The 23117-nt window shown below is 40.3% G+C and overlaps 2 protein-coding genes across 2 annotated transcripts in view; both read left to right on the plus strand.

Annotated features, from left to right (window-relative positions):
* Window positions 1–4857, plus strand: part of tead1a (TEA domain family member 1a) — a 53004-nt gene extending 48147 nt beyond the window's left edge. Inside the window, exon 12 of the mRNA XM_024264241.2 lies at window positions 1686–4857. Coding sequence (XP_024120009.1) covers window positions 1686–1799 — 114 coding nt within the window. The 3' untranslated portion in view covers window positions 1800–4857. The remainder of the gene's footprint in view (window positions 1–1685) is intronic.
* A 5643-nt stretch (window positions 4858–10500) lies between these two features.
* Window positions 10501–12612, plus strand: rassf10a (Ras association domain family member 10a). The gene has a single exon (XM_024264183.2). It carries the CDS (start codon window positions 11029–11031, stop codon window positions 12445–12447), a length of 1419 nt encoding a protein of 472 aa, XP_024119951.1. The 5' UTR covers window positions 10501–11028; the 3' UTR covers window positions 12448–12612.
* Window positions 12613–23117: the final 10505 nt, after the last annotated feature.

Consider the following 23117-nt stretch of genomic DNA (forward strand, 5'->3'; position numbering starts at 1 on the left):
AAAAATAACACTTGTGTCACATTTGATTAATTAATTTTCATAATTATTAACTAAAGTCAAGTAGAGTTTGATTGATTGAAAAGGAGTGGGAGGAAGTGAACTTATATAATCTCACCGCTACTTAATTACTGCATTTTATAGTTTTGCATAGTAATTTAATCCGTTTGTGATCAGATATAAATCAAGTTTTTCTTTTTTTCAAGTAGCAAAGTGAAGTGCTTGTAGATTATTGATTAATCCCATTTTAGATTTTAATGAGTTGCTGTGTCTCGTTGTTAAACTACAAGGTAGTTCAAGCTACAAGCTAACTTTTAGCATGACATCACAGCGCGGCGGTGTGGAACGAGACACAGAAAAACATGTAAGAAGTGTTTTCAGCTGTGTTAAAATAAACGTTCTAACACGTAATCAGATTGATCAATGAATAGCTCTTTGATAACACAACTATCAACGCTTTACATTTGTCAATAGCTTACCAATCGTTTCATTCCAAACCTGTTTACTAGGGCTGGGATGATAAAATAGATTAATAAAGCTTAACAGATCAATAATCGATTCATAAAAATAGAAATCGATTTAGCACATAAAGCTAAAGTCTGCTAAGACGGCTAATGCTAACGCACAGTCGACCTAAACACACATTCCTGACTAAATGAACATCTCTATAAACTCACTGGTTTGAATTTTCCAAACTTTTTTAAGGAAATATTACTTAAAGTATCAACTAAAACACTGTTTTTTGCTCATACTTTCTTCTTCTGGAGTTAGATGTAATGCTATAGCGCGATCGCCACCTAGTGGTCGAACTGAAACGCCACCCAGGAAAGGCAGAACAATGTTTACAATGTTAATCTGAATATTTTTGTTAGAACTTCTCATTTTGAAAAACACTGTATCATATATATACATATGGTCCTTGTTTGTTTTATTTTTTTCTTTTTTTTTTTGGTTACCCTTTTGCTGTCTGCTATGACTGTTTTTATTGTTCAAAACAAACTTAAACTAACAATCTCATTATTTCAATAATACATTTTACAGTATGGGAACTGGATCCGATTAATATAAATATATTTAAAATACATAGTAGATTATTAAGGTATTTCTAAACAAATGTGTAAGTGTGAATGGAATCGAATCGTTTCTGGAAATTATGATCAATACCCAGCCCTACTGTTTACATCAAGTGACGACCCGCTGCTACGGTGGCCATTTTGGTCCAGTTATTGATCAAACTGTGTTCAGATCGAGGAATCTCGGTGTGAACTGAAGTTCAGTCTGATTGGAAACTAACCAGGACCACCTTAAAAGATGGGTCCAGGTTAATTATCTTTAGAAATATCCTCCATCGTGAGAAAGATGCTACAAAAACATGTTACAAACACCATTTTATCGAAGAATACTCAACTCTGTAACGCTTAAACACAAAATCTTTAATATAGTGTAAGTTTCAACCGTTAACAAAATCATTCCAGTAGATTTTGAAGGAGAAAAGCGGCGTGAGCGCCGCTTTTCTCCTTCAAAATCTACTGGAATGATTGTGTTAACGGTTGAAAACTTACAGTAAATCAAAGAACATAAACACTGGAGCTCAGATGTTAAAGGGTTATAGGATATAGTTTGAGATTCACTATTTCTATTGCTGTAAACTTTGTTTCTTACGGATTTGTCTTCCTGTTTGTGTCCAGGTGGTGAGCAACAGAGACACTCAGGAGACGCTGCTCTGCATGGCGTGCGTGTTCGAGGTGTCCAACAACGAGCACGGCGCGCAGCACCACATCTACCGGCTCGTCAAGGAATAGCAGCCGCTCCGGTTCTGGCCTTTTTCCTGCTGATCCGGCCCCGTCGGAGGAACACTGTCCTGAAGCAACTCCAACAACACTTTTGAGTCCGAGCGACCGAGGACATGGCTGCATTTCCACTGCCGGTTCTGGAGGATCACTGTGACTTCGCAGCACAAACGGACCCGCTCAGAAATGATAACTGCAAGCTGACGAGCTCATTCGCTGTGAGAGTGCAGCCATGGAAACCCGTCAGAACCCAGCTGGGCGGTTTTCCCAGGAATATCCGGACTTTCCTATCTCCAGGAGGTAATCGGTTCCTTCCCGTCTGTGCGCCTCGCCGCTGCCGTGATATTTCTGTCGGGAAAAGGCAGCTCCTCTGAAGGTCAGACCCCTTGTGTCGTCAGTAGCCGAAGGAGGACGGTCCCGTGATCCGGAGTGCGTTCAATATGTGTGCGGCGGCTCGCACAGAAACAGGAGGCTCGTCCCAAAGACAAAACAAACAAAAAAATCACACTTTTCCTTTTTTCTTTTAAAAAAACGTCTAATCTTTGGGAAATTGTTTATGAATAGAAGCATATAGACTATATTTCCAGTCCAGGATTCCTATCTAAAATTTATGAGAACTAGTCAATAAATTCAGGTACTTTTCTGAGCAACAGGTGGTTCAGGAGTGAAAAGAGACTTTCTGATTCGTGGAAAAGCACTGTGAACTCAAACCTACTCAGTTGCTGGTTCTGACCCAGATCCCCCGGCTGTGGAACCGGCCGAGCCTTAGCGCGTCCGTGCTGCCAAAACCCTTCAAGCCTGAAATGCTGCTCCAGCTCCCGCAGTCTCCTTCAGCTCCATCAGAAACCAAAAAGCTCCTGTTGGAGTGACGGCGGGCCTGCGTCCCGCTCCGCGCAGGAAGTGCCTTTGGCTGCCAACAGCAGCAGACTGGTCTGTTTGGCGGCAGTGCCGGTGGTTCGGTGTTGTACGTGTGTAGAGCTTTTTAGTGGCTTTGACTCCGTTCTCAGTGTTTCAGTGCAGATTTCATATTTAGTGGTTGTTTTTTCTTGTTGACGCTCGGCACCAAAAAAAAAAAAATCCTGACACTGTTTCTTTCGTCGACCTGTTTTAATGCCACACAGAGCTGAGTGTTTGATGTCGTCTGCTGCCGTTCTTACAAATGTGGATGTTGGAAAAGCGGGATTTGTGGGAACAAACCTGCGTCAGGCCTGACCTTTGTAGAGGTTAAAGGAGGGCAGCGCCGCTGTCACGTCTGCTGAGTCTTCATCGCATTAAGCTTAAAGTAAATCTGAATTTTCTGCAAAGATTTGATAAGAGAGTTTTCAGGAAATGCAAAAAAATTCAGTACTTTTTTCCTTAAGTTTTATTTGATATTTTTTAGAAACCAGATTCACAAAAAATCTTTTTACATTTTTAAAAATCAGAGGCTTTTCTGGTAAAGAAATATTTAAAATAGTATCCATCGGCTTAAATCTTTGTGTTTAAATAAAACAGAACATTTTTACAGTTAGATGTGTATAAATACAGTTTTTCACATGGAAAATTCTGTTTTGTGATGACAGACTTGTAGGTTAGTGTCTGGTGTGTTTCTGAGTTAACAAAAATCATTAAATCGATTGAAATTTAACTGATAAATAATTGATTCATAATAATATAAATCGATTTAGCACATAAAGCTAAATTCCACTAGCTTGATGCTAACGTTTAATGCAATTTCCCATAAGACGGCTAATGCTAACGTCTGTCGACCTAAACACACATTCCTGAATAAATTAACATATTTATTTACTTAGAGGCATTCATTTAACAAACTCTTTGAAGGAAATATTTTTAAAGTAACTTGTTGTGGTGTGGAAAAAAAAAATTTTTTTTTTCTTCTTCTTCTGAAATAAGGTGTAATTCTTTAGCGCGATCGCCCCCTAGTGGTCCAACTGAAAAGCCCTCCAGGAGAAGTAGAACAATTGTTGGAGCTTCTTTGTTTGAAAATCCATGTAACACTGTATTCAATAAACAATCTCAATATTTCACTAATGCATTTTATAGTATGTGAACTGGATCAAATTAATATAAATGTATTCAAAACATATATATAGATTATTAATGTATCTCTAAACAAATGTGTAAACCATGAAAACTCAAAAATAAATGGATCAAAAGAATAACAATTGCAAAAAATATATCAGAATTGAATCAATCCAGGCTCTGGGGAATCAAATCAAATGAAATTGAAATTATTGATATCCTTTAGTCTGGATTTTTAAATAAAACTTTATTAACAGGTTTCTGTAGAAAGCACCTGCAGACGTGACGGTGGCGTGACGGCTCTCTGCAGGAAACACGTGCAGCTCAGGACAAACATGCCGAGGCGTCCAGGTAACAGTCGCTCACACTCCTGTGCCGTCAGAACTCTGGAAATGTTGTCCGAGGAGCGAAGAGTCCGAACTCGCAGGGTTCTGCTTCTGTCCGAAAAGCCTGAGAGATAAAAATGACTTCAGTTCATTCTGGCTTTAAAAAATAAAAACCAGCATCCCCCCCTCCCCCCCTCCCCTCACGCCATGTAGCACACTAGCGAGAAGCTCACAGACAACCTGGAAGCTGCATCCGGACATCATCTCCGCCGGCTCACCAAAGACAGTGGACCCCCCGTAACCGTGGCAACGAGCAGACTGAAGCAGCCCCCCCGAGCGCTCCGTCACTTCTGAACGTGGTCTTGTGTTTGTTGGAAGTTAACTCTGTAATCGTCCCAGAATGGCCTTGAATCTTCTTGCTCCCCGCCTGAGCGCCGAGGGTTTCCACGAGGTGCTTTGTATAAAAGTGACAATAACCTTTATTACAGATGTTGTGTATATCTTTAATATTCGAATGTTTATCCTATTTTGTGAAGAAGAAGAGAGCGTTTAGAAAAAAAAATGCAGACGCCAGTAACGTTGGTTCAGCACAGGGTCTGATCTTTGCTTTCTAACCCCCTCCCCAATATGGCTAAAAGTATGTTAGATATTTTCTAGCTTTGTAGAGACTTTGTACGCATATATGCTATTCAGTTTAAATAAATGGTCAGTTCTAAACTGTGCTCTGGTCTGATTCTTCTTTGATTTGAATGAAAAGCTTTTTGAGTGAGAGAACAGGATTCATGCAAACATCCACAGTCAGAATCCTCAGATCTTTTCACCGTTTTCCCTCTGAGTCTGAAAGAGGCTTAAAAATGGGAAAAATTAGGGCTGTGAACATTAACACGTTAACGCACATCATTAACAAAAAAGAATTCAAGAGTTCATGTGTATTTTGTGTGTATTAATCCACTTTATACCATGGTCGGTTACAAAAGAAATAAATATTCAATCCATTTTTAGTACTTTATTATTGAAATTGTTGTAGTTTAGTTCGCTTTTCCACAAAAAGTGATCCAGTGCCATGTTTTACAAATAAATTTTACCTGTTAAAACATTGCGATTAATAGTGATTAATCCAACACAAAAGTGTGATTAATCAGATTTTTTTAATTAATTGAAAGCTCTAATTAAAAATAAATGTTCCAAATGTAGAGTGATTTCATATTGTGATTATTCGCAGGTAATAAATGGTCGGCAAATACTGTGACAAAACAAAAATATCGCGATTAATCGCGATTAATTTTTTTCCAGGTTTGTGATTAATTGGTTAATTTTTTTTATTGATTCCTGGCCCTAGAAAAATTAAAGAAATTGTTTTATAGAGAAAAAGTTTCAGTCAAACACTGATTGTGTATAATATCACAGATTATGAAGAAAATTCCAGAATTAGACATTAAACTTGAATAAGTTCACTTCCTGCTTGAATCCAAACTTCTCTGATTGATTCCTGTCAATCAATCCATCCATTATGGAAGTTTTTTAGTTCCATCAGACTCTGAATTTTTTTCCCCCCCTGAATTTTCAGAATTTTTTTAACCTCTGAATTTTTCATATTATTTTGGTTTGCTAGAGGGAGCCAGAGACATGTAAATCTATTATGACTACTAACAAAGGCTTGTTTAACCCTTTGTATTACTTAATTTCTGTTTATTTATGGTTTGTTTACTAAATCTTGTCATTTAAATTATCCAGGTAAATAATGTTAATGGTTATTAGGTTATTTACTTCTCAGTATACCATAACAATATTATTTGTATTTCGTTTCTTTGCAGACCACACACATACACACACACACACACATCCACAGACAACCATAGACAACCATATACACAGATGTTTACACCGGATTCTGAAACCATATGTGAGGGATCAAGCGGCCAATGAGGACAACAGAAGATTCATCCAAAAATGAAAAGTTTAATTTTCTCAAAAAAAGGTAGATAATTTACAAACTGGGCCCTTAAAAGAGGTCAACTAAACAGAATTAACTCAGGCAATAAACTTGAACTTAACTTTAACCAACTGAACAGACCAAGTAACAGAAATGAACTGACCTAACCTAAAACACAACAGGGGAACATATATAGTGGGCGATCAAACCACTTGGCAAACACGGGGGAACTAAACATTTAACAAAGACAACACAAAATACTAAACACAAAAATACTGGTCTTTCAGAAGAAGAAGCAAGCAAAAGAAAAGTACACAAAAAGGATAAACAAATTAACAGCAACTCTTTACAGAATCAAAGTAAATAAACTTTAAATTAGTCCATATTTCCCCCCTGGAGACTTCTAGAGGTGGCGCCTGCCAATTGCCCTGCTACAGCATTTAAAGGCTGTGATGGCTGCATTTCCTCCTTTTCAAGCTCCAGTTTTCAAAATAAAAAAATCTGACCCCACAAATAAGAGTTTACAGCATTTTATTGAAATTTTTATGCAAATTTTCACATTTTTTATTTTTGTCTGTATAATTAATTTGACTGTTTATTTCCAGACGCTTTTCTATGGAAGTTTTTTAGTTCCATCAGGCTCTGAATTTTTATTCTGAATTTTTTTAACTTCTGAATTTTTATTCTGGATTTTTTTAACTTCCGAATTTTTATTCTGATTTTTTTAAACCTCTGAATATTTCTTCTGAATTTTTGTTCTGAATTTTTTAATCCTCTGAATATTTTTTCTATTTTTTTTTAACTTCTGAATTTTTATTCTGAATTTTTTTTTAATCATTGCGTTTTAAACAGCAAAATTTTATCCTCCCAAAAATATTTTCTATCTTAAAAAAATATGTGTTTTTAATTTCGAGACTTAAAATTTCGATGGGTCAGAAATTCAAGATAAAAAAATTCGGAGTGAAAAACTTCGCTCAAACAGTGTCACTAGAGCAAGTGGTCGATCCAGGAGCACATCGATATCCAGCCAATCAAATCCTGACACTGACGTGACGTCAGCGTTTGTTTTGGTCTCTTGAGCTGTGTCTGAATTCCTTCCGATGGGGTTGCTGAGGCCAACCCCGTTACTGTTAGATGAACATGGGGTACCAGTCTATTACAACACCTGACACACATCCACAAACCTCATGTAGGGGTAACCAGTGAAATGAGAGTCCAGCATGTTTGTGATGATCTGCAGTGCGTTTGATGAGCATCAATCTGCTTCACAGTCCTTCATTTGTCTCAATCAACAGCAAAGTAAAGGAACAGGACTTTCTCCTGCCCGAATAATCGGATGAACACACTCTGGATTTGTTCCTTACGTTTTTCCATCCAGTATAAAAAGCTTCATGTGTTTCTCAGAAACTCCTGAAGGTGAACAAATGAATGATCAGACAAATGCTTTAACACCATTTTTTTGTTTCATTTTCTTAGAGTTTGTTTTTTATACTTCCTCAAACCTCATTTTGATGTCATTTTCCTTTTCTGATGGATTTCTGTCTCTGAACATGGACCTGTGACTGATTCCAGCATCAAAGCTGATTCATAGTTTTGTAACAAGTCATTTTTAAAAACAATTTGATTCATATCAGTGGTTGCTAAGATTATTTATAGTCAATTTTATTAACAATTTATCTCTAATCAATCTGGTTGGATCTTAGGAATGTAAATTAATTCATCAATTAAGTTAATTATTCGTTACACCTTAAAGCAGGAGTGTCTCAATCACACAGGGGGTCAAAATCCAAAAAACACCTTAGATCACAGGATAAACATTTATTGAACACTCTAAAAAGAGATTCTTAAAACTTTGAAACTGTAACGTTTTAACATGATTATAAGCTAGATATATAGTATTACCTGCAATAACGTTAGTGTGAATGCTGTAAGCTGAACTTGGTCGCTTAAAATGCTGAAGCTGATAGTCAGCTAAAATATTATCTAAATGCTAAATTAGCCTAAAAAAACAAAAAAAATAAAAATAAACTTAGGTTAGCCAAAACAGCTAGTATGTAGCTGAAATATTACCTAAACTCCAAAACAGCCTAAAAATCTTAGTAAATGCCAAAATAGTCCTAAAAGCTAACAGAATGACAATTTTTAAAACTTTAAAACCATAACTTTTTTACATAATTATAAATAATAAAAAGGCAGGAATATTATTCCAGGATGAATCAACTTAAAACTTAAATAACTGAATATTTTACTCTCCATAAGAATATATGGTGCCAAAATTATACAAGTTATAAATGAGCACAAGATAACATCGGGACATTAATAACAATAAAATAAAATGATCTGGAGGGCCGAATCCGGCCCTCCAAGTAATTCTATCCGGCCCCAGGCCTTGACTTGACACATGTGCCTTAAACCTTGACTCAAGAACTGGACTGAGATGAGAACAAAGGCCTTAAAAAATAATCAACCGACAGAATCAGTCTTGATTTAACATTTTTAAAATAAGATATTTGGAAATAAGAGCCTGTAAAAGGAAAAGATATTAAGCTGTTTTACTAATTTTGACTTTATTAAAAACAAATTTTGTTTTTTTTTATTTTGATTCAAAATGAAAACTGTTCTGCCTAGAGAAATGGCTTTTTCAAACATCCATCCATTTTCTGAATCCCGTTGGGGTCACGAGGTCGCCACAGACTACCTGTTCAGGTGGAGGTGGTCTCCGGTCAAGGGAGGGAGCTGTTTCAAAAACATTTTCCCATTTCATACTTTAGCTATGAAAAAACAAAAAAGTTATGTCTGTTCCAAACCTAACATCACTTTCAGGATAACTCGACTGTTGCTCCAGGACACTGGGGAGCCTGAGGGCTCTCAGTTTACCTGCGCAGTCTCTGTCCGAACAGCAGAGGGCGCCATTCTCAAAGGAACGGGACTGCAGGAGCTCACAGGTCAGAATTGGCCTCAAAAACCCTTCAGCACAATAAAGCATTGAATGGAGCTTGATATATTTTCATTTGAATCGATTATTATTTCCTAATTCATCAGTCAGGCTTACATTATTATTCAGGAAAACGCCCCTTTCCCATCATGCTTTGAGGTCACTCTTAGTTTCAGAAAATCCGATCTGACATCCAATAATAAGTCTGCTGGTCACTCATGGTGCCCTCACAGGAAAAGAGATAAAAAACGTTATCTCCAATCCCAGACGAACCTCCAACAATCCTCTTAATCCAAATCTACTGTTTGTAAAGCTCAGAGCGCGTGCACGAGCCCTCGTGTCACGTTGGTGCTCGCATTTTAATGTGAGTGTTCACATTCCCAGATGGGTTTATAAGCAGATATTTAACCAACAAACGAGCCCGAGCAGAGGTTACAGAACACACGGAGGCTTTGTGGACCAACAGCATAAACATAACCCGGACAAATGCGGCCAGAACCCCCACCCACCCCACCCCCGGCCCGGAAACGCTCCACTGCCCCGCAAACTGCTGCGGGGATTTACCATCACAGCAGCTGCTTCAGCTGAACATCCTTCAGGGGAAAACAGTGACGGAGGTTTGGAAAGATGCTTTAAGGATCTGGAAGATCCACGAGGATCAAAGTCATCTGAGAATCTGAACAGAGTTCTCTCTGGACATGACATCGAAAATAAATCTTATCCTGTTCCCTCAATGTACTATTTTGTGGGAACAAGTTAGTATTTTCTGCACACAAGTTGGTTATGTGTGTAAAGTACAGTATTTTATGCACACACGTTAGTATTTTGTACTTACAAGTTCATATTAGTGTATGCAAGTTGGTATTTTCTGCAAACGAGTTAGTGTTTGTCTGTACAAGTTAAATTTTGTGCCAACAAGTTAGTATTTTGTACTTACACGTTCATATTAGTGTGTACAAGTTAGTATTTTGTGTGTAAAAGTTAGTATTTTCTCCAAACAAGTTAGTATTTTCTTCACACAAGTTGGTAAATGTGTGTACAAGATAGTATTTTGTCCACACAAGTTAGTATTCGTTTGTACAAGTTACTTGTGTGTATAGAGTTTTCTGTGTACAAATTAGTATTTTGTGAACACAAGTTAGTATTTTGTGCGTACAAGTTAGTATTTTCTGCAAACAAATTGGTATATGTGCGCACAAGATAGATTTGTTTGTACAAGTTGGTTCTCGTGTGCATAAGTTGGTGTGTGTACAAGTTAGTATTTTGTGAGCACACGTCAGTATTTTTTGAGTACAACTTATTATTTTTTGCTCACAAGTTAGTCCTCACATACGTTAGTATTTTGTGTTTTCAGGTTAGTATTTTGTTCGCACAATAAAAACGCGTCTGTTTGTGGAAAAACTTTACTCATGACAAATGTGAGTTGATAGAATGAAATAACAGACTAAATACAAGCTCCATAAAGTAACTGTGACGATCACGGAGGATTCTGCGGGAGTCTGGACGTCATCGTGTCGCCGTGATGTCCGTGAACGCATCAAACTAACCTGAAGTTTCAGAGAAACTCCGCAGAGGATGATTTGGGTCTGCGGCAGCATTTATTTAACTCTTCCTGCTGTTAGATCCAGCAGACTCAATCCGCCTGTGCGGGACCTGTGTGCGTGTGACTGCGTTTTCGTGAGGCCCGCAGGTCCCGCAGAGACGTGAAGCTCACAGGGAGGACCGATCGCAGGTTTGGCTGCGTGACGGGCTGGAGGGGGTGGGGGGCGTGTCCCAGTCGGTACAGCAGCCTCCCCGGCCCCGCGCCGCGCGGCACAGCAGTCTGTCCTCCAGCAAGGACGCACTCCTCCTCCTCTTCTGCGGAGCAGCGCGGAGTCTCTCGTCCCGCAGCAGCCCGCGGAGCGCCGGATGGCGCCATCCCCGTGCGCGCGCGCTGTGTGAGCACCGGAGGACGCGCGCGCTCCTGTCCGGACTGAAGTCAGGAGAAAAAGTCTTGATTTTTTTATCCAGAAAACTTTGTTCGGGATGGAGCCGGAGGAGGGCAAGATCTCGGTGTGGGTCTGCCGGGAGGAGAAGCTGGTCTCCGGGCTGACGAAGCGGACCACCTGCGCCGATGTGGTCCGGGTTCTGCTGGAGGACCAGAACCTGCAGCAGGGCGGCTCGGCGGCGATGCTCGGCGGCTCCCCGCAGTCCTACTGCGTGGTGGAGAAGTGGAGGGGCTTCGAGAGGATCTTACCCAACAAGACGAAGATCCTCCGGCTGTGGAGCGCGTGGGGGGACGAGCAGGGGAACGTGCGCTTCGTCCTGGTCAAGAACGACGCCTCGCTGCCCAACAACGGCCCCCGCAGCGCCGAGGCGCGCGTGGTGCAGAGCCGGGAGAGCGGCGGGCCGGGCGGGCTGCTGAAGGGCACCGCCAGGACCTGCTGGAGCGCCGCGGCCGCCGCCGCCAACCTGTCCCAGGAGAAGCAGCGGCGCATCGTCAGGAAGGCCTTCAGGAAGCTGGACAAGATGAACAGGAAGAAGGAGCAGCCCGCGTCCAAGGAGAAGGGCTCCGTGGAGAAGATGGAGACACTGGTCCACCTGGTGATCTCGCAGGATCACACGATCCGCCAGCAGATCCAGAGGATCAAGGAGCTGGACCGGGAGATCGAGCGCTACGAGGCCAAAGTGCACTTTGACCGCATCAAGACGCACGGGGTCAACTACGTGCAGGACACCTACATGGTGGACTCGTCCGCGGACGCTCCTGCCGCCAAAGCGGAGCGCCAGGACGCGCGCGGCGCGGCGGAGGCGCTGGCGCAGTTTGAGGAGTACGCGCGCCGCTGCGAGGAGGTGGTGAGGCTGCAGGAGGAGCTGACGGAGCGGGAGGCTTTGGTGGAGAGCATCACCGGGGAGATTCAGGAGGAGCTCAACCGGAGGTGGATGAAGCGGCGGCGGGCGGAGACGGGCGCGCAGGCGGCGCAGGACGCGGACAGCGTGGAGGAGGAGGAGGAGGAGGAGCTGTGCCGCGCCGCCGCTCCTGCAGCCGACACCGAGGAGGAGAACCTGTCCGAGAACGAGCTGGTCCTGGAGCAGGAGAGGATCAAAACCCAACTGGACACCAGTCTGTACATCGGCCTGAGGCTGAAGACAGACCTGGATGCCATCAGGGGGGACTTGGACCTGAGTATGGCACTCTGGGAAACCAAAGAGAGCGAACTGTTGGACCTGCTGGCCAAAGTCGAAACCATCGAACTGGAACAAGGGACCCAAACCCGGACGGATGAAGGACAGGGGGGGCTGCCGGTGGGGAGCGCAGAGGCAGAGAAGAGCAGCGGATGGGTGGAGCAGGCTCGAGGTTTGGCAAAGACCTGCAGCGCCAACGACGAGGACTCGGACACGGGCCTGAGCTCCATGCACAGCCAGGACTCCGACAATCCACCTGTGTGCGAGTCTCTGGTGTAGACGGACTTTTATGCAACTCGTAGCCACAAACTCAGGGCAGATCAATCCGTGTGTGCAGTTCAGAGCATGCTCCAAGCTCCAAACGCATCCGCGTGCACTCCTACAGCAATAAGTCAGATGCTCTGCTGACGACCTTTGACCTCCACCAGGAGAGTCAGCATAAAAGTAGCCTAGAAGAGTATTAACTTAAGTGTAGTCCTCAAAATGATGGCAGCTGGCTTGCATCAGTGTATTCTGATGACTGAAGCTGCAAAAATCCTCCTGCTGCTAAAGATGTGTGGAAGCAGAAGCATTAGGGGAACTTATAACTAATAATTCACGGCTGCTTCTGTGAAATAAAAAGCTGCAGATGTTCCCCTGTCCTGTTCCTTTCATGATGTTCAGAGCTGCAGTTTTCAGCTTTTTTGACTCATTTTGTGTGTCCCATGTTTCTAAAATAAGGCTGAGAAGAAACGACAAACTGAACTTTCACACTAGTGCTGAAAACAACCGATTATAATAGTCGACTAATCACCAATCATTTTTTCAGATTAGTCTAATCGGGTCATTTGCGAACTGGATGTAAAGCATACATCTTAACCATCATTAGCTTTAAACTAACTAAAAACTAGATATGTAGCATTACCTGTAATAATGCTAGTGGGAATGCTGTAAGCTGAATTTGGCCGCTGAAGATGCTGAAATTGATTGTTAAAAATGCTGAAGTTGATAGCTGAAAACGCTAAAGCTCATAGCCAGCTAAAATATTACCTAAACGCCAAATTAGCCTAAAAAACTGAAAAAAGCTTAACTTCAGCTAGCATGTAGCTGAAATATTAGCTAAACTCCAAAATAGCCTAAAAACCTTAATAAATGCCAAAATAGTCCCAAGAGCTAGCAGAATGACATTATGACTTTCCACTTTACTATGACTCCATATAATATAAAGTCACAGCTAATCGACTATTAAATTAGTTGATGAATATTTTAATAGTCATCGATTAGTCATCGATTAGTCATCGATTAGTCGATTAATCGTGGCAGCCCTAGTTTAAACAAACAAACAAAAAAAAAAACGGGTTATCATGAACGGGTCCTACAGATGCCAAAGATCTGAGATCTTTACTTATCTTCTAAGGTCAAACAGGGTGAGGATTGAATTTTTAGGTAATACACACTCAGAAGAAGCTGAAGAGTACTTACTTTGAGTCCCAGAAACAGTTTCTGTTTGTTTTTTTGTCACCAGATGAAACGGACGTCAGAGTTTAGATCCGATGGCTTTCAGCTCAGAACTTTACAAATCCTTCCTCTTAGTGTCAGCAGTGAGACGGGCTGAGTGCACCTTTAATGCTTCTTCTGCATTGTTGCTGCAGGAGGTTTATCTTCCACCAAAAGCTTCTTACTCAGCCATTATCAATGTGAGCGGAGCACAGAGTCAGTGTTTGTTAACATCAGGATTTATTTGCTGTAAGGTGGACACTATTATGGGATGTTCTCTGGGTTTTAAGTCCCACTCCGATCATCTTTTGTAAAACTTTCAGTGGTTTTTAATTATGATTTTGCTGTTTCTTTTTTTCTTCTTTTTTTTGGGCAAAATCAATAATAAATTTGTGTTTCTGTAGAACATAGGTTCTGCAGAGCGGCAGGAGCTCAAAATTGACTTGTGTTGAGCCTGCCTTAATTTCCCATCATCCCTTAAAACTGTCTCCCACTAGCTTACAGCCCCTCATCCCCCTGAGCTAACATTAGTGGTGCCAAAAAATGGCGAGAAATATCCGAGCTATCCAGCCGTACAGTTTAGATCCAGATGTAAGATCGAATGAGGAAAGCAAAGACGTTCATGGATCTATTTGTCTGCAAGTGGATGCATCCGATTGGAGCTGATCAGGGACTAATTTATTTTCCACCTAACAAATAAGCTAATTTTATAATAAAATTTTTTCATTTGTACCTTATTCTCAATAATTTGAATAAAAAATACTCAAACATGCATTTTTTTTATCTTAAATGCTTTCATATATGTCCCCATCATCTAAAAAAATCTTACAAGAACATGTTAAAAACGCCATCCGAGTGTGTCTTTAAGCTCAGCCTGACATCATTGAGTTGATCTCTGTTCAGCCCTTTGATCAGAACTTTAGGAGTCACGTTTCTGCAGCTCTGAATCCTCCAGACGAAACAAAACAAATCAAACTTCTTCTGTGAACTCTTCAGTTCTATTATGAGTTCTGTTATCGTGGACGTGATCGGGGAGTCTTCTCATTCTGGAACACCAAGCCAGCTTTTTCCAGAAACTCGATCAGCTCTGAGGCTACAGTTAGGAAACTCACCTGCGCCACGGAGGCGGCAGAACTCTGCACATGGTTGTTTAGTGATGAAATAAAAAAGTCAACTCTGAAATGTGTGTGGCTTTCCTGACACTTCTTGGCCTTTGGGCTGGATGGGAATTAACTTTGCATTCCTCAAAGCTGCGGAGTGTGACGCTGAACGATGTGTGTGTGTGTTTGCGTCCCCCCCTTGTTGTGCTCCGTCACTCGTCATGCATACTTGTGTTTAATCGCTGCTTCTTGCTCGCTCTAGCATGAACTCCTGCATTAGTTATGAGAGGATGAAGCGGAGGCCTGGATGTACAGAGGCCAGCTGAGCAGCTCCAGTTACACCTCAGTAACACATCTCTTCACATGCTCCATGGAGGTGGACACTGTTAGGGTTGGAACTGCTGTTCTTCTTATCGATGGAAGTGAACAGAATCTCCCTCCTTTGTGGAGGCTGTGAGGCTGTATGGAGCGAAACTGAGGCCAAAATTATTTGAAAAATTGAAAAAAATATTGGTGTTTGGCCAAAACATTTTTAAAATGTCTGAAACGTTTTTCTATCCTAAAATAAACATAATTATTTTCAGCTTCAAATGTTCTGCTTTTTAGGTTTAAAAACTAAAAATTTAGGTTAAAAACTTTTTTCTGTTTCAAATCTTTTTTTACTTTTAATTCTTTCTTTTCGTTTTTGAATCTGAAAATTTTAGTTTCAAAACTTTTTGGCCCCGTTGTGGCACGTTGGGGCGGGGCTAACATGAAGGACCAATCAAAATCGATGAAGGTGGTAACTCCATTACCAGTGGTTCACTGACTCTGAGAACTTGAATAATTATGGTCAGAAAAAGGCTGTTTAGTCTGTACCAACATAGTTTAAAGATCAGAGTTTTACTAGGCATAAAAAAACATTTTTTTAGAGATATGAACATCTTTTTTACATAGTCTTGCACATTACCAAAATGTAACTATGTATTAAAAAAAAGTAAAAACCTGCAACAGTGTTTTGGACGCGCTGTTTGTATGTGTAAAACTGCTTTCTAAGCCCGTCTTGGGACATTTTCAGATAGTGTTAGTACAGACTAAACAGCCATTTTCTGACCATAATTCTCACAGTTCTAGGAGTCAGTGAACGCATCGGGACTGAAGTTACCACCCTGATCGATTTTGATTGGTCCTTTGTGTTAGCCCCGCCCCAATGCGCAACAATGTAGCCAAAAGTTTTGAAACTGAAATTTTCCGATTCTAACAGGAAAAAAAAGTTCAAAGTGAAAAAAAAAAATTTTTAATTGAAATTTTGAGTTTTAAAACCTAAAGACTTGAACATATGAAGTTGAAAATATTTTTTTTCTTTAGAACAGCAAAAAGTTTGGGGCATTTTATGTTTTTATTGACAAACACCAACATTTTATTCAATTTGTTTATTTGGGTTTCAAATAATATTGTCCCAAATTTAGCACCACAGGACTGCTGTTACCTCATGTGGGACTGTCGACTGTTCACTCACTCATGGCGGCTTTGTCCGACACCCACCAGAATTCCACAAAGTCCATAATGCAACAGTCTGGTGGGAACGCCACTCCCAGCACTTGCTTCAGTTTAATGACCTTCCACATGGAGCCAGGTCTTTCTGGAGACGAGAGAACAGGTTGGAAAGAATACACACGACCGCTAAAATATATGAGAACAACATCCAGGTGGCAGCAGGACAGTCCGTCATTCCATCACTAGACGGTTTCTGGGAATGATGAGTCCTGCTTTTATTTCTGCTCGAAACAAAGTGATATTCGTCAGAATATATATATATTTTTTTGTCACACAAAGGAAGATATTTTCAGCTTAATCGGATCAAAAACGCATCTTTGATTCTGCGAGGCATGGAATGTTTTTGTAGTCTTCAACCTGTAGAGGAGTAAAATAATCAAAGTAATCATAACCTCCTGAACAATACAAGTGTTCACATCTAAAAAGTTTTGCTTCAAGCTTTTCCTCCCGTTCTCCTTCACATCTGAAGTGTGCAACCTTTTCATGTCTGTTAACACTCATTAAAAGTGTTGACAAGTTTGAACAGAGCCCAAAACACATCTCTGAACTCACAGAAATCCCTTAATGGACTTTAATCCCTCAATCAATCCCCTAAATCCCAACGGCAAATTCATCTTTCAAGACAATCGAGTCTAGATGATGGTGTGGTTGTAACACACTTGTTATTGAGACAATCGGGATTGCTGAACTCTGCCTCCAGTGCAGCTTTTACAGAAATAAACATAAACAGACATCTGTGTGGAGAGATGATCACCTGTAGAGCTGTGAGGAAAAGGTCATACCAAAACCAGGGAACTTTGAATTAAATAATAATAAAAAAAAACTTCAGCTGCACATTTATTTTGAAATTTCAAAGTGGCGTGCTTACTAAGAATGTACCTAGACACTCACGTTTATTCCATCCATCATCAGTAAACTGTAAGGTGTTACCAAAGAGGAGGAACAAGCCCAGTTTCTCCTCAGGAAATGCCCTAGTTATTGCTTACTAATGTAAAGGATCATATTTTACGATTTGGAACAAAGGGGTTCGTCTGTGGGGCTTATCCGAAAAATGTGGAAAACAACTATATATACATTGTTAGTATATGTATATATATATATATGTATTCTGTATATATATATATATATATATATATATATGTATATAGTGGGGAGTCAGTCCTTCATGCTGCGGTGGCTCGTTGAGGACAGAATCCGGTCTTTCAGGAGAGCAGGTCCACTCTTTGTTCACACAAAGTTGTCATTCTTAAGTGTGTTTAGGTCAGAGGTAAGAACAGGATTTTACTGTACAAAAACAATCTTCGGCCGTGGCGCGGCAGTAGGGCGGTTGACTCCTGATCGGAGGTCTGCAGATTCGATTCCCGACTTGCCCGCCTATATGTCAAGGTGTCCTTGGGCAAGACACTGAACCCAAATTTGCATCTGATGGGAGGTTTGTACCAATGTTCGGCAGTGGTGACTGGGTCATTGACTGTAAAGCGCCTTCGAGGAGGGGTAGAAAGTATATAAGTGAAAAAGCTTTTCTTTAAACTGGAGCTCCAGTGTTTATGTTCTTTGATTTACTGTAAATTTTTCTTCCTAACGCGATCAACATAATTCCAATAGATTTTGAAGGAGAAAAACGGTGCAATGTTTAAAAGTTGGAGTATATTCAAGATTTTGTGTTTAAGCGTCACCGGCGACGCCTCAGGTGTTAAAGGGTTCAACTCCAGCAGTCTCTGCTGAATCCAAACAATAACTAGTCTTTAAAGTCTCAAGCTCAAATAAAAAAGTTCATCACCCATATTAATTTTTTTTTTTACTATTTTTTTATTTGAAAAAGATTAACCTATAAGCTTCCACTGAGCGGTCCGGTCATGTAACGACAAGAAAAGCAACAGCAATGGAGGTCATCCAGCTCCCTTTCTTCCTTAACATTTTGTACATCATGTATAACAGATTTGAATGTTGTTTGAAAGAAGATTGTGCAGGCGGCTAAGAAGAATACCTCAGTAAAGAGGTTAAAAGGAATCGCTCTGATCATTTTCAGAGTCGGTGCTTGGTTGTGCCCCCTAGAGGTAAAGTGGTGAACTTACCTGGCTCCATCAGTGTTTGGCTCTTGTGGCCTAAAACAATAATAAATCATTACAGTGAAAGTTTGCTTGTCTGTCTCCCAAAAGCAGCTCTCTCCTCATCTCTCTTCAGCTGTTGTGATTTATTTTGAGATAAATTTGTCTCCAGATGTTACAATTTATTATTAAACTTCACCACAAACTTCATCTGAGCTCCAGTATTCTGACCTTTAGCGCGGCGCTTTGTGTGCTCCACTCTTCCAGATCACTCCGCTTACTTACAGCACCAGAAATAATGAGACGTGACGTCAAAGCTGGAGGGACTTCTGTCACTGAGCGTGTGCAGAACTGGTCGGAACAGACAAATGAAAAGAAAGAAGGAGAAAGAGAGACTGATAGGGTTCAGTTATGCAACCTCATTTAAGTGTGTGTGTGTGTTGTCCCCCCTGGTGTTGTGTTTGTCAGAAACACTGTTGGGTGGTCTAAGCACAGTTATCAGCAGCTGCTCACATCTTTGCCGTACAACACAGCCGTTTATGTAATCAGACCTAGAAACTCGGCTTCAGCTGGGCGGAAACGAGCGCCACAGCTTTGTCTGACATGGAAGTGTGTGTGCTCCCCTCCGTTCCAGAGGACAGGCGTTCATGAAGTGTTTATGGCGGGAAGCGGAAACCTGCAACAGAGAAGAGCAAAACAAGAAAACAAAAGCTTTCAGACACAACCCACCAAATCCACGAGTTTCCCGAGTCTCCCAGCTGATGACATAAAAACACAAACAGCTGTGCAGGATAGTGTCTGAGAGAGTGTGCGCATGTGTGCACGTGCGGCCGCGTGTCGGGTTAATCCCTGATGACAGTTTGTGGACAGACAGGCAGAAGTGCACGTGAGTGCGTTCAGCGTTGGCGATGGAGCTTGAGGTCACGCCGAGCTCTGCACCGCCAAACCTCTGCGACTGCAGGTTCAAATCCAGACGACAAACTGACAGTATGGAAGTCAGAAAAGTGAAGCAGATTAATATATTTTCCAGGGTATAAATCGCAAGAGCAAAAAACGTCTAACCAGGAAGAAGAAAATGATATAAAAGTCGCTCTGGAGTATAAGTCGCACTTTTGGGAGAAAGGCCTGACGTTTTAGAACAAATCTGCCAAGCCTGGGGTCACAAAAAATAAATAAATAAATACAAAGATACTAATCTTTTGATCTGCATAAGAAAAATATCAAAGTTTAAGAGGAAAACAATCAGATTCTCTTCCATGTTTGTTTCGGATGACATTTCTTCTGCGACTGTCAGTAGCAAATACTTATACCTAAATGCAGTGCCCCCTAGCGGTTGTGAGAGGAATCAACCACTAAAAGACAACCAGTGTTTACTGGGAAAATAACAAATGCATGAGCCTATTTATGTCTACAAAAAAACAAAAGCAAACACAAATAAGTCACGTCTGAGTATAAGTTACACCCCTGACTAAACTATGAAAAAAAAGGTGATTTTGTTTTATACTCATGCCTATACCTGTCCTGCCTAATTGAGAGCTCACTTTCCTGCTGTCAGTCATCTGATCCTCCTTCAGATTCCTGGTTCAAATCTGCTGAAAACTCACTCAACAAAAACCTGTTAGTGCAGCAATTTAGTGGTGGGGTCTGTCTGTGGATGACAAAGAATAGTAAACAATAGCAGTAATTACGATACAGGAAGTAAAAGTGAAGCTATTTTATGACAGTTGACCTTAAAAAAGACTGTAAATTTAATTAAAGAACGATGAAAGAGCACTGAAGTTGACATTAATTTCTGAAAAAGTGTATTAAAATTGCTTAAAAAACCCTAATACATTCCAATTTTGCAAAAATCAGTATTGCTTAAATATGAAATAAACTAAAAATTACCCCCAAAAACCTAAGCAGATGCCAAAATAGGCCAAAAAAAGCTAACTTGTTGCTTAAATACTAGCTAAACTCCAAAATAGCCTAAAATTCCTCAGTAAACTAAGTTAGTCAAAAACGTTAGCCTGTTGCTAAAATAGAACTAAAGTCTAAATAAGCCTAAAAAAACCCCAGTAGATAACAAGTTTGCTAAAAATGGTAACATGTTGCTGAAATATTATCTAAACTCCAAATTAGCATAAAAAACTCAGTAGATGCCAAATTACCCCAAATTGCTAGCTCATTTCTTAAATATTAGCTTAACTCCAAAATATAAAAAAAATCCTAAACTAAATTAGTCCAAAACATTAATCTGTTGCTAAAATAGAAGATAAACTCTGAATTAGCCTTTAAAACCTCAGTAGTTAGCCAAAAACAAAGCATGTTGATAAAATATTTGGTACAATTACAAAAAAAGATGAAAACACAGCCCATTAATACATTTAAAGGTTTGTTGCTAATCTTCTTAAAATTTGAAAACTTTCTCATTCATTTCGTTTGGGGCATATTTTGCTTAATATTACAAAAACTATAAAGTTTATGAATACCAAGCTGAACGTTTTGATACCAAGACTGCTGAAATCACTGAAAGTGTGATTACGTTTTTAGGTGCCGTGTGAATGGTTACTAAACATTCACACCGTTAATTTAATGAATTTAAAGGATTCTTATTCATTTCTAAGTGGTCTCACTGCAGGATCACATACTTGAACATTTTTTTCTCCAAACATTCACAGCTTTGTATTTCAAACTGTTCCTGTTTCCCTGAAATGCAGGAACAGTGGGAGAGCTGGACGACCTCTGAAACCTAAACTCTGACCGACTGGAGACTGGCTTTAGCAGCAGTTTGTGTCACACGATCGGTCCTGCAGAGACTTTGTCCGCCAAACTCCTCCTCAGAAAACTTTCACCCACACACACAGATGAGGAACGAGATATGATCCTGAGAGAGCATCTGCCTCCAGGTCCTTCTGAATGTGGACCATGGGGTGCTTCAATTGCTTTAGAACTGTTTCTGTTAAAATTGTTAGAACCATTTAACACTGGAGCTCTAGTGTTTGTGTTCTTTGATTTACTGTAAGTTTAACAGGATAGTTCCAGCAGATTCTGAAGGAGAAAAGTCTCGGTTTTCTCCTTCAGAATCTGCTGGAATTATCCTGTTAACAGTTGGAAAGTTACAGTATTTTAAAAATTTTTGTGTTCAAGGGTCACTGGTGACGCCTCAAATGTTAAAGGGTTAAAAAAAAGTAACATCTACGTGTTCCAAAGTGAAATGAGTGGTTGTAGTTCCCACATGCTCTTCTGAAAAACCGTCAAAACTCCTAAGAGGAAAAAACAGGTGGCACATGTGTTGGTTGTGTGATTCATCATGAGTCAGAGATGCCAAACTCAGGTCTTTCAGTACAGTGATGCGACAATCAGATAAATCTCTAAAACATAATATGGTAAAGATTTTTACCATCATTTTTTGACACAAATAACCAGGGGCTGCTCTATGTGTCCCTTGGTGAGTGATAGTGTGACCCTGCACCAGACTGGTGACCTGCCCAAGTGTACCCTGCCTTGGACCGGTCACATCAGCCCTATTACCCCGGAAGGGACATGGTGGGTTAAGAAAATGGATGGATGGTGTAAAAGTGTGAGTGTAGTCCTGCAAAAGACTAGTGACTTGTTCAGGATGTATCCAGTCTTCCCTCAACAATAGCTGGGTTAGGCTCCAGCAGCTATGTGTCCCTGAGATGGATCTGTAGCAGGGGTATCAAACTGGCGGTCCGCGGGCCATTTGTGGCTCCAAAGTTGATATTTTATGGCTTCCGCCTTAATATGAAAATTTAATGTCTGCTAAACAATATCTTCTGTGTGTCCATACTTCTTTGATATATTTGCTTTGTGATGTTTCAGTTTACTTTAAACTTTAAACTGCATTTACTATTGTTGTTGGATTTGGTCCTTAGAAAAGTCCTTAGCAACAGTTAGCTCCTGTCATTTCACAGGACATGCAGAAGGTATTGCTTAGTAGTACATAGACATGAACAAATGTTCAATAAACTAGTTCAGTAGACATAGACAATGGACCAAAGATATAGACAGTGGATACAAAAACATTTTTGGGCACAAATGGAACCCTGTACAGCAGTGGTGTCAAACTCAATCACGCAAGGGACCAAAATCCAAAACACACCTTAGGTCGCGGCCCGAACAGGATAAACATTTATTGAACACTAAAACTACATTTATAAAAGTTTAAAACTGTAACTTTTTAACATAATTATGAACTAGATATATAGCATTACCTGATAATGCTAGTGTGAATGCTGGAAGCTGAATTTGGCCACTGAAGATGCTAGTGCTGATAGCTAAAGATGCTGAAATTGATAGCTAAAAACACTGAAGTTGATAGCTGAAATCACTGAAGAAAATAGCTGAAAATGCTGAAGCTGATAGCCAGCTAATATATTAGCTAAATCCCAAATTAGCCTAAAAACTAAATAGGCTAGCAAAAACAGCTAGCTTGTTGCCGAAAAATAGCTAAACCTCAAAATAACCTAAAAAATTGAAAAAGCCCAAATTAGCTGAAACAGCTAGCATGTAAATATTAGTCTAACTCAAAAACAACCTAAAAAAACATGAAAAAAGTCAAAATTAGCAGACATAGCTAGCATGTAAATAGTAGCCTAACTCCAAAGCAGCCTAAAAACAAACAAAAAAAGCCTAAATCTGCCAAAACAGCTAGCATGCATGTAGCTGAAATATTAGCTAAACCCGCAAGTTAGAAATAGTCGCTAGATAACATTGGGCTGTAAATAACTATAAAATAAAAGGATCTGGAGGGACGGATATAATTACATGGGGGGCATGACTTTGA

The sequence above is a fragment of the Oryzias melastigma genome, linkage group LG6 (assembly GCF_002922805.2).
Source record: "Oryzias melastigma strain HK-1 linkage group LG6, ASM292280v2, whole genome shotgun sequence".
Classification (NCBI taxonomy): domain Eukaryota; kingdom Metazoa; phylum Chordata; class Actinopteri; order Beloniformes; family Adrianichthyidae; genus Oryzias; species Oryzias melastigma.

What these genes read in the sequence shown, in the direction of transcription:
- rassf10a (XM_024264183.2), top strand. Translation starts at nt 11,029, where the DNA reads ATGGAGCCGGAGGAGGGCAAGATCTCGGTGTGGGTCTGCCGGGAGGAG.